Genomic DNA, 12,085 nt, shown 5'->3' with positions numbered 1-12,085 from the left:
AATTGGAAAAACAGGAAGGGACCCCCACCCTGTGTAGCCCTGCTGCTGCCACGTGCAATTACTGTGAGCAATTAGAACAAAGAAACGCGTTCCTCTAGCACAAAAACAAACACTGGACAAAAGAGCTCTGTTTGTCTGCTTTCTTTTTAAAGTTTCACAGTTTTACGATTGTCCCTTATAATTCACTTTCTTACATCAGCTATTCAAAAGAACCAAGTAACAAAACAAGAGCCTGTGACAGATAACTCCAGCTTTGTATTTCTACACAGTGCTGGCATTACAATTATGTTTTAGTTTGGTTTTCTTATTTGGCACTTTTTAAAAGTCACTTCAGCAGGGATGGAAATAAGCAGTCTGATCCATTCTTGGCTTCACTAGGAGTTTATTACCTCGTCAAACTCGTACTAAAAGCTGGAATGGGTGAACCTGCTATCCAATAGGAATTTTATTTCCATCCCAGTGATACGTTTAAAAATAGAATTCTGTTCTTGGGTGAGTGTTTAAAGTTACAAAAATATAACTTGTGATAAATAATAGAATGAAGAGGGCTCTTGCACCTTTGTAAATAGCTCTGTCCTGTTACTGTAACACAGAGGCACAATGCCTTTCAATGGATCTCTATCTGTGAGCATGGGGACGGGAGAGAGATTTCAAAATAATAAAAAATATTTACAAAATAGATTTGCTTTGCAAAAAAATTCTGAAGCATCTTTTCTATACATTTTCTTTGGCGCATTTAATTCATGATTATTATTTTTTTTCCCTGAACACAATGTGGCATAGTTATATTATTAACATATATAAAGGCAATTCTCATAGTGTTCTGGCTGCGTGCAGTATAGAGTATACTACATGCTACTTACTCTACGAGGGATAATACTGAGAATCTTCTAACGCTTGTTATAATAAATGAGAAGAAGAATGAAGAGGCATATGATCGCATGCTGGAACACTGTGAACACTGAACACAATAATACTGGAGGAAACAACACTAGAACTACACCAGCCATGTAGAGCTTGTTAACACTGACTTGGCGTGCAGGAATGGGGGATGCCTTGCCTGCCAGTGTGCGTTGACAGGGAGAGTAGTGAGAGTTGGTGGGACACCCATAGGTGCTGGAGCACTCTTGTTCGCACTAGCAACATTAAAACTGAGCCGCTTTTGAGGAGTGCCAAACTGTGAGGCTTTACATAGCTGTCAAAATGCATTCTCTCCCCGTTTAGAGGCATGCTAACCAAGCTGTCAAAATGCATTCTCGCCCCGTTTAGAGACATACTAACCAAGCTGTCAAAATGCACTCTCGCCCTGTTTAGAGGCATGCTAACCAAGCTGTCAAAATGCACTCTCGCCCCATTTAGAGGCATGCTAACCAAGCTGTCAAAATGCACTCTCGCCCCGTTTAGAGGCATGCTAACCAAGCTGTCAAAATGCACTCTCGCCCCGTTTAGAGGCATGCTAACCAAGCTGTCAAAATGCACTCTCGCCCCGTTTAGAGGCATGCTAACCAAGCTGTCAAAATGCACTCTCGCCCCGTTTAGAGGCATGCTAACCAAGCTGTCAAAATGCACTCTCGCCCCGTTTAGAGGCATGCTAACCAAGCTGTCAAAATGCACTCTCGCCCCGTTTAGAGGCATGCTAACCAAGCTGTCAAAATGCACTCTCGCCCGTTTAGAGGAATGCTAACCAAGCTGTCAAAATGCACTCTCGCCCCATTTAGAGGCATGCTAACCAAGCTGTCAAAATGCACTCTCGCCCCGTTTAGAGGCATGCTAACCAAGCTGTCAAAATGCACTCTCGCCCCGTTTAGAGGCATGCTAACCAAGCTGTCAAAATGCACTCTCGCCCCGTTTAGAGGCATGCTAACCAAGCTGTCAAAATGCACTCTCGCCCGTTTAGAGGCATGCTAACCAAGCTGTCAAAATGCACTCTCGCCCCATTTAGAGGCATGCTAACCAAGCTGTCAAAATGCACTCTCGCCCCGTTTAGAGGCATGCTAACCAAGCTGTCAAAATGCACTCTCGCCCCGTTTAGAGGCATGCCAACCAAGCTGTCAAAATGCACTCTTGTTTAAACTGCCGTGGTCTGAGACCAGACTGTTGAGATGACATACAGCACGGGATTCTATAATGTTATCATTTCTCTTTATTTTTTGCACTGGACGGTACTTGGCAGTGTCTGACTAACCCGGGACAGTAATACATGGTTAGAAGTAACTTAAACTTGTGTGTGTTAGTTATTATATAAACCGTACTGTAGATAATGGAATACATCTATTAACTACGTCTAAATAAAGCATGCATTCTGTTTTGTATTACTCTTAGAAGTTAGTGTTTGTGTTGCATGCTCCAATAGTTCAGAGAGTTGAGTTGTTAATGCACACAAAGCACGGTGCTTGCATTAGCTCTGGGGGTCAGTGCTCTAACTTCTGTGGTTTCCGAGTATTAGACAATCAGCTGCTCAGAATGTGCCCTACAGGAACAAGCTCATTGGGTTTGGGGGTGCCCCTGCTGTACCCCTCCACCCCACCCCACCCTCTCTCTCTCTCTCACCACCCCTCTACTTACACACTGGCAAGGCAGTACTGCCACACAAACATGCAAACATTCCCATCGGACCCATGGGGAAGAGCGGATATATATAATATATATATATATATATATATATATATATATATATATATATATATATATATATATATATATATATATATATCTGTCTTCTGGAAGTACCTGAGTTGTTTGTTTTTGATTGTCTGTATTCTGTTTGGACAGCATAGTTTGCTCAATTCACTATAACAAAACCACAGTCTTGTGCAGTACTGTTCGTAGACCCAGGTTACTGTCTTGTCTATGTCTTGTTTATTCTGTAATTGTGTGAAAAAAGGACAGATTTTTGTAGCTTCTCTTGCTCATGTAGGGCGATCGGTACAAATCCAAAAACTGTTCTGCTCTTCAGCTGCAGACTTAGTGGGTTTTCTGTGTGTAGGGTCTGTCTCTTCCCTTAATCTGGGGCTGTCAGTCTATATGTGCATCCTTCATTAAAAATACTGAAATATGTGAAAACTATGTGGCAAACTGAAACAGTAAATAGTATTATAGGCAAACTGCTGAATTACTGCAAGCATCCCATCCCTTATTTATATATATTGTTTTTGTAGCTGGGATTAAAGTTGAATTACGGGGGATTACGATATCATTCTTGCTTGTACCACTGCACATGATTGTTCCGTTTCACGATTCGGTGATGCTTCAGACGCAACCCCAGTTCCTCTCAGTCTCTCTCTCTCTTTGTCTTTGTTTCAGACAGTGGTCTCGCTCTTCCACACCCCCCCTCTCATCCCCTCCACTCCTGCGGAGGGCGCCATGGGGCTCAGATCCAGCTGGAACCCCGAGCCGTTGAGCGCTCCATTGTAAGCACTGTGGGGGGCTGGGGGAAGGACGGCCATGTTGAGCGGGTAGGAGCTGCGCTTGGCCTCTCTTTCGGGCGAGGCAGCTGTCTTCAGGTTATCTCTGCTGACGCTGCGCCTCTGAGCTCTCTGGCATGGCACCGTCGGTGCCCTGGCGGAGGACAGCTGCACCAGCGGGAAGGGCTTCTGTCTCCCGCTGCCCCCCCCGTCACTGCCCTCCGAGGGGCTGTTGCTGGCCTCCCCTGGTGCCTCCCTGTGGCCGCTGGGCAGCGGACTGGCCCGACTCTCACAGTGGCTGTTGGGCAGCGGACTGGCCCGGCTCTCCGAGTGGCTGTTGGCCAGCGGACTGGCCCGGCTCTCCGAGTGGCTGTTGGCCAGCGGACTGGCCCGTCTCTCCGAGTGGCTGTTGGGCAGCGGACTGGCCCGGCTCTCTGAGTGGCTGTTGGGAAGGCTGCCGCTCTCGCTGGAGGAGGGGGCAGGTTTCTGATTGTGGTGTGTCGACGGCAGCAGTTCCAAGCCTCCCCCCCTGGTCACTTTGATCCTGTGGTGAGGCTTGCCCTCCCCGCCACGGTGGTGATAGAGTGTCGTGGTTTGCTTCGTCCTGCCGCCTGGCTTGTGCGACCTCCTTTGCTGCTGCTGCTGCTGCTGTGTAGTTCCTGTATTGGGAAGCGGAGGGTGCTGCTGCTGCAGGTTGATATTGGAGTGCTTGCTGTGGTTGTCTGCGAGGCTGCAGCACACAGATGATGCATTTCCATTGCCGGTGCTGCTGCTGTTGCCCCCAGGAGCCCCAGCTGTTGGCTGCATCACCTGGAGGAGGTTTGTGAGCTTGCAGAGCCCTGGGTTCGACAGGCTGGGTGATGAGTTGGTAGGCGTCGGCTCGAGGGGGCCGGGGGCGGGGCCGAGGTAGGCCTGCATGAGCCGCGCTCGTCTGGAGGGGCAGCAGGCGAGCCAATGAGTCTGGACGTCCCGCCTCCTAATGCAATGATGCGCCAGAAGGAAGAGGCCGAGCGTGACAGCCGTGATGCCGTACAGGCAGCTGAACAGCAGCTCCCCCTCCCCTCCACCTCGCCACACTGCCAGCGCCCCCAAACTCCACAGAGCCATGAACAGCACGTGGGTGCACACCACGGCCATGAAGCGGGCCCGCAGTGAGTGCTGGTCTTCCAGGGCCAGCCCGGAGTGCACTGCCCCCCCCTCCAAGGAGTCCGAGGAGAGCAGACTGGAGTGGTAAGCCTCGGGAGAGGGAGAGGGAGAGGGAGAGGGGGAGGGAGAGGGGGAGCAGGAGGAGGAGGAGGAGGAGGAAGCCGCAGGAAGCTCCTTCCTTCCCCCCTCCCCACGGCCCCGCAGGTTGGGCAGGGTGCATAGAAAATACACCCAACTCACCAGCACCACAAAGGCTGCTGGTACATAGAAGGCACCAAGGCTGGGCCGCCACACGAGCCAGCAGCTGCAAGGAGAGAGGGAGAGGTGAGAGGGCAGAAGTGGGAGGGGAGAGGAGAGAGGTGAGAAGGCAGAAGTGGGAGGGGACAGAGAGAGGGGAGAGGTAAGAGGGCAGAAGTGGGAGGTGAGAGGGAGAGGGGAGAGGTGAGAGGGGAGAGGTGAGAGAGAGGAGAGAGGTGAGAGGGTAGAGAGGAGAGGTGAAGCACAGCAATACCTTCAAAATGCTCAATTAGATTCTAAAGCAAATGTAAAAAACTTGATTCACCTGGCAGTTTTATTATTTTACCTTTTTGAAATATTTTCTGCTTTTAACAAAACTTTTAAGGACTAAACTATTGATTTATCAAAATCAAAATAGGTTTAAAAAACTAAACGTGTATCCCTCTAATCTACAAGTCTAAGCTACTGTCCATCTTATTAACATCACTGCTGTAAATGCAATAGAAATATAGTGAAATGCGGTTTGCAAATATCAGACTTGTAAATGTTTTAGATCATTAAAATAAACCCGATAACTTGCAGTTAAAGATTGATGAAAAGGGCAGAATGCTAGAGAAGTAATCTGCACTGAGTCTAAAGCAGCTCAGCTACTCCTGTGTCTCTGTCTCTGTCTCGCTCTCTCTCTGTCTGTCTCTGTCCGTCTGTCTCTGTCTCTCTCTGTTTCTGTCTCTCTCTGCCTCTCAATTCAATTCAATTCAATTTGGTTTTAATGACATGACAATAAAAAAGAATTGTGTTGCCATAGCACACACATGGCATAAACAAGTAAAATATATAGACAGAGAAAACATATCTTTTAATAGTAAACAGTATCCCTCCTTCCTCTATATTGAATAACTCCCTCCCTCTCGCTATATTAAACAATACCCCCTCCCTCCCTGTATATTAAACAGAATCCCTCTGTCCCATCCTCTCTTTTTTCACTTGTGTGTCATGTTCACTGTTTATCTCTCAAGCTATGACAGCGCTCTCTCTCTCTCTCTCTCTCTCTCTCTCTCTCTCTCTCTCTCTCTCTCTCTCTCTCTCTCTCTCTCTCTCAGAAACCTGCTAGTGTAGGAAAAGTTTAATGTTTGAGGTTTGTTTTTGGAAGTGTCTCCCTTGCTTTCTCCAGTCACTAATACTGTCCAATGTTCCCCCATTTTTGAGTAATGGTCCGCTGGAGAATGAATTGTCAAGATACAGGAAGCTCATACCTGCCATTAAACCCATTCCCCTGAGGTGTAAAGATCCCAATCTTAAACACGTCTTGTCTTTTAGGTGGCGTTTATTACTGTTGAAAATCCAGGTGATATAATTGAAGCTTCCTGGAATTTCAGTGTAGATGGAGTGAGTCGGGGGGTCGCTAAGCCGGATACGGCCACCAGCTCAAAGGTTGTGGAGCGCGGAGGTGATCTACAGCCATCGTTAGCTGATGGGCCAGAGTCCGGTGCAGTGGCTGCATTGACACGCCCGGAGGAGAAGGGGGAGTCCAGCCTGACAGCGGAGCTCCCTGTGCCCGACTCGGCAGAGGGGAGGGAGCAGCAAGGACCTGAAGCAAGCTGGGGTGAGTCTGAAGAACATGAAGAGATGTATGAGATGGAGGATGGGGAGTTCTCTGATTCCTCTGTATCTTCTGATATCTTTGGCAGCCAACCTGATTTTAAATAGCTTCACAGAGTTGACCCCAGTATCAGTAGCGGGTGCTGTTTCTGTGGGCAGGAGGAGACTATCTTCCATGCCTAGATTGTGGAAGGCTGGAGCCACTCTCCCACCTGCTGCAGGGTCTCCTGCAGTCTCAGGGGTGGCGTTCAACAACGAGTTGCTTATGTCCCCTACAGTGCCAAACTGGCCATTTTGAAATCAAGGAAAAATCCATTGTTGGGGCCAGGGCTGACTGAGCTGGTGAGGTTGTTTCAGGTGCTGCTGGTCAGTCGGGTCGTGGTTGATTTGAACTATTTTAAAATGGTCAGGAATCCGATAGGCTCCAGGAGCAGTGGTGTGTGAGAGACTGTGCTCAGTGACTCCAGGGAGGGAGTGGTGTGTGGGAGACTCTGTGCTCAGTGACTCCAGGGAGGGAGTGGTGTGTGGGAGACTCTGTGCTCAGTGACTCCAGGGTGGGAGTGGTGTGTGGGAGACTCTGTGCTCAGTGACTCCAGGGTGGGAGTGGTGTGTGGGAGACTCTGTGCTCAGTGACTCCAGGGAGGGAGTGGTGTGTGGGAGACTCTGCGCTCAGTGACTCCAGGGGAGAGCTCAACATTTTATTTTAATTTTATTTGTTTGTGAATCCAGTGAAAAGGGTTTTATTTGATGTCTTAGTGTAATTTATTTGTACAGTTAAATGGTGTTTTTGGGAGGGTTTTTAAATGTTTTCTCATTTTGAATTGTATTGTATTATGGATTATTGGATTTCTTTTTAATGATTCATTAAAGGGTCTCAAAAGTCAAGTCTCTCTGTCTCTGTCTCTGTCTCTGTCTCTGTCTCTGTCTCTGTCTCTGCCTCTCTGTCAAGTTCAAGTTCACATACTTTATTGGCATGACAACTATTGCCAAAGACACAATGCATTTGAGAACACGAAAGATCAGACTTGAAATAAACTGAACGATATTTGTGTCAGGCTGGTCTGCTGTGGCAGGAGCTATTACCCCTAATCCTAACCCTAACTCTATTACCCCTAATCTTAACCTTAACCCTATTCTCTCTCTCTCTCTCTCTCTCTCTCTCTCTCTCTCTCTCTCTCTCTCGCTCTCTTTCTCTCTCTCTCGCTCTCTCTCAGTTGTGGTACTCACTATGATTTTGAGTCTCCGTAGTTCTTGATGTTGACGGCCGCTGTGATTCCACAGATAATCAGAGGAACCCCGCCCGCAATTAAATAAAACCTGAGAGGGGAGAGAGATGGAGAGGAGAAGAGAGGAGAGGATAGGTGAGAGAGGAAAGGAGAGGAGAGAGGAGAGGAGGAGGAGAGAGAAGAGAGGAGGAGGAGAGAGAGGAGAGGAGAGGAGAGGTCATTTACCTTTAACATGGTTCTTCAGTTGTATGGTGATTTGTTTTTGTAAGCTTGTTTATTCAAAACTTTAACAGAGGTTCCTCTTGTTAAAAAAATAAAACCACAGTATGTGTCCCTTTCATATAGGAAAATGTGAGCACAGCGCAATGACAGCAATACATGTAAGGTTAGATTTACTGGAATTGTTTTCCGTGTTCTTTAATCTACTCTGAACAATGGCAGCTCCTGAACCCGAGTCTTGTGTTTAATATACATCATTTATCGTTTGTACTGGTGCAGCTCTAACCTCTGCTTGCCCTGATTAGCACTAATCCTGGACTGCTTAACACTACCTTAGGTATGGGAGCCCAAGATTAACATTAATCAGGGTCTAAAAAAATGAAAGAACAAACACACACACACACCCAAACTCACCTACAAACACACACACACACACCTACAAACAAACACAGCTACAAACACCCACAAACCCACATCCACTCACCTACAAATGCACACAGCCAAACCCACAGACATAACTACAAACACACACCTAGCCACACATCTAGCCACACACACACTCAACACTGCCTGACCCATGCCTTCAAACAGAGATTAGTTAGGGATCTCCAGGCTTTGCAGGCATCCAAGACTTTCAACCCACAACTCAGAGTGTCACGAATCCATTCATCCTGCATGCCAAATCTTACAACTGCTGCTCTGCTACAGCAATAGAAACACTTACAGACATTGATAGACACACAATAATGTGCACACGGCTTCCCTCATCTTCTTACTAAACGAAGCAGTCTTCCCAGCAACAGCGAGTGGAAGCGACAGCGAGTGGGAGAAGTACAGGCGTGGAAAAATAAAGAGCAGTTTAGAAGCAGTAAGGAGAAATTGCATCTTGAATTGCTTTAATCAGAAAACAGAGGACATTGGGGAAACACAGCAGCAGCTCAAAGTCAAAAAGCCGCTTGTGTTTTTCTGATAACAAACAAGCTGAAACTCGGAGCAGCTGATTCAAATTCAGCGCCGTTCTGAGACACGGGCGAGGGGAGGAGCCAACAGCACAGCAGAACAACGCAGTTAAACGAGGCAGTCTTCCCAGCGACAGCGAGTGGAAGCGACAGCGAGTGGGAGAAGTACAGGCGTGGAAAAGTACAGAGCAGTTTAGAAGCAGTTTGAAAGCAGGCTGACGGCTGCAGAAGAAACTAAACTTCAAAAAAAAAAACCCTCAACATGGTCTTCAAGCCAGTAATCTGTGATACCTGCTTGATGTGGGAAATCCGAGAAAACCCAGCAGAGCTAAACCAAGTGTATGTAAAGTGCCGCGCGATCCAGGATTTGCATAAACTAGTAAGTATGCTAGAAATGGAGCTGCAAGAAGTGAGACAGCAACAGGATCTTGAGGAACTGGCACACCCACAATTCATGGAAGTCTGCATCACCCCTAACAGACTGAAAGCCACCAGGGAGATAGAAGGTCAGAACAGCTGGGTTCAGGTAGGCAGAAGCAGGGAAAAAAAGAAACTTTGTCAAACACAACCACCAGAAATCAAAACAACCAACAAATTTGAGTCACTTCAGAATTTTGATGAGCAGAACCAACAACAAGAGAATGAAAGGAACAACATCCAGGATCCCATTGACAGTGGTGACCAGACAGCAAAAAGAAGGGAGGTCATGATTGTTGGGGACTCCATATTGAGAAACACAGCAAGTTCAATTCGCAGTTTGGACCCCCTTACTACAACAGTGTGCTGCCTTCCGGGAGCCTCGGTCAAGCACATCACTGAGAACGTGGACAGGCTCCTAGAACGAACAGGAGACGACCCGGTAGTAGTCGTCCACATCGGTACAAACAACATTGGAAGAGACAGACCAAAATCCCTGCAAAACAAATTCAGAGAGCTAGGAAGGAAATTAAAAGAGAAAACCAAAACTGTGGTATTTTCTGGTATACTACCGGCACCTTGCAAAGGACCATATGGACAGCTGGAAATAATTAATCAAAACGCATGGCTGAAGATGTGGTGCACACGGGAAGGCTTCACCTATCTTGATCATTGGACCACATTCTACAACGAGGACTATCTGTATAGACGGGACGGACTGCACTTAAATAACAAGGGAACCAGTCTACTTGGAGAAAAGATCCTCGAGCAGGTTCAGAAGCATTTAAACTAGAAAGGAAGGGGGAGAAATCAACAAAAAAAAAAACAGAAGGGAGACCGCATCAAAACAAGAACAACAACTCAGGTAAGACAACCATTAAATGTATTTATCTAAATGCTAGAAGTATCAGAAACAAAATTCTAGAACTTGAAGCTACTGCACTAACAGGTAACTATGATGTGATAGGTGTTACAGAAACTTGGTTGTCTGAGAGTGATGGGGACGAATATAATATTTGTGGGTATACACTGTAGAGGAAAGACAGGCAGGACAGAAGAGGAGGAGGGGTAGCGCTATACATAAGAAACAGTCTTGAAGCCCAGGTGTTAAACCTGGACAAAGAAAATAAAACCGAATCAATATGGGTCAGAATAACGGACAAAAATTCAAAGGGCATAATAATGGGAGCATGCTATAGACCGCCAGATTCAGACGGTGAGCAAAATAATCTGTTATACAATGACATTAGAAATGCGTGTAGCAAAGGAGAAGCCATACTAATGGGGGATTTCAACTTCCCCCAAATAAAATGGGAAAACCCGGTGGGTAGCGCGAAGGATGAAATAGAAATGGTGGAAATGACAAATGACTGCTTCCTAACACAATTTGTCAAGGCACCGACTAGAGGGGAGGCATGCCTTGATTTAGTCTTTTCAAATAACGAAGATAGAATAACTAAAACAGAGGTCAGAGAACCACTGGCAAACTCAGACCACAACATGGTCTCATTTGAAGTGTTTTTTAAAACCCCAAAAGTAATGACTAAAGCTAAGGTTTACAATTTTAGAAAAGCAAACTATGAAGGTATGAAACAGAGACTAACAGAAGTAGATTGGAGTAAAATAGAGAAAACACCCACAGAAGAAGGATGGTTGTTCTTCAAAAATGTAGTACTAGAGGCGCAAAATAATTACATCCCTAAAGTAGACAAATCTAAATGTAAAAACTAAATTGCCAAAATGGTTTAATAGATCAATTAAAAAAAAAATATTCAGCGAAAAAAGGCACTTTACAGAGCTTTAAAAAAGGACCAAAAAGTACACAGAAAGAGTACACAGAACTGCAAACGCAAGTCAAAAAGGAAGTTAGAAAGGCCAAGAGAGAAATAGAAATGAACATTGCTAAGGGAGCTAAAACCAATTCCAAAATGTTTTTCCAATATTACAACAGCAAGAGAACATTCAAAGAGGAGATTAAATGTTTAAGAGATACAAATGGCAAAATCGTAGATGAAGAAAAAAAAATAGCAAATATATTAAATGATTACTTTTCACAAGTTTTTACAAAGGAAGATACTGACAACATGCCCCACATGTCATCCAGTTCCTATCCAGTTTTAAATAACTTTAGCATAACTGAGGCAGAAGTGTTAAAGGGACTAGGAGCTCTTAAAATAAACAAATCCCCTGGGCCGGATGAGATCCTCCCAGTAGTACTCAAAGAAATGAAAGAAGTAATTTACAAACCGCTAACCAAGATCATGCAGCAGTCTCTTGACACAGGGGTGGTACCAACAGACTGGAAAATTGCAAACGTAATACCGATCCACAAAAAGGGAAACAAAACTGAACCAGGTAACTACAGACCAGTAAGCCTGACTTCTATTATATGCAAACTTATGGAAACTATAATAAGATCCAAAATGGAAAATTACCTATATGGTAACAGGGTCCTGGGAGACAGTCAACATGGTTTTAGGAAAGGGAGATCGTGTCTAACTAACTTGCTTGATTTTTTTGAGGATGCAACATCGATAATGGATAATTGCAAAGCATATGACATGGTTTATTTAGATTTCCAGAAAGCTTTTGACAAAGTCCCGCACAAAAGATTAATTCTCAAACTGAACGCAGTTGGGATTCAAGGAAACACATGTACATGGATTAGGGAGTGGTTAACATGTAGAAAACAGAAAGTACTGATTAGAGGAAAAACCTCAGAATGGAGTGTGGTAACCAGTGGTGTACCACAGGGATCAGTATTAGGTCCTCTGCTATTCCTAATCTACATTAATGATTTAGATTCTGGTATAGTAAGCAAACTTGTTAAATTTGCAGACGACACAAAAGTAGGAGGAGTGGCAAACACTGTTGCAGC

At 45.5% G+C, this 12,085-nt stretch overlaps 1 protein-coding gene across 1 annotated transcript in view; it reads right to left on the bottom strand.

Annotated features, from left to right (window-relative positions):
- Positions 1-2,687: 2,687 nt before the first annotated feature.
- The window catches only part of adgra2 (adhesion G protein-coupled receptor A2), an 89,379-nt gene continuing 79,981 nt past the window's right edge, over positions 2,688-12,085 (bottom strand). Inside the window, exons 18-19 of the mRNA XM_041233383.1 lie at positions 7,614-7,703; positions 2,688-4,854 (exon numbers count right to left, since the gene is read on the bottom strand). Of these exons, the coding sequence (XP_041089317.1) occupies positions 3,300-4,854; positions 7,614-7,703 (1,645 nt within the window). The 3' untranslated portion in view covers positions 2,688-3,299. The remainder of the gene's footprint in view (positions 4,855-7,613; positions 7,704-12,085) is intronic.

Source organism: Polyodon spathula, chromosome 31, assembly GCF_017654505.1.
Source record: "Polyodon spathula isolate WHYD16114869_AA chromosome 31, ASM1765450v1, whole genome shotgun sequence".
Classification (NCBI taxonomy): domain Eukaryota; kingdom Metazoa; phylum Chordata; class Actinopteri; order Acipenseriformes; family Polyodontidae; genus Polyodon; species Polyodon spathula.
This window is presented reverse-complemented; position numbering and strand designations above follow the sequence as displayed.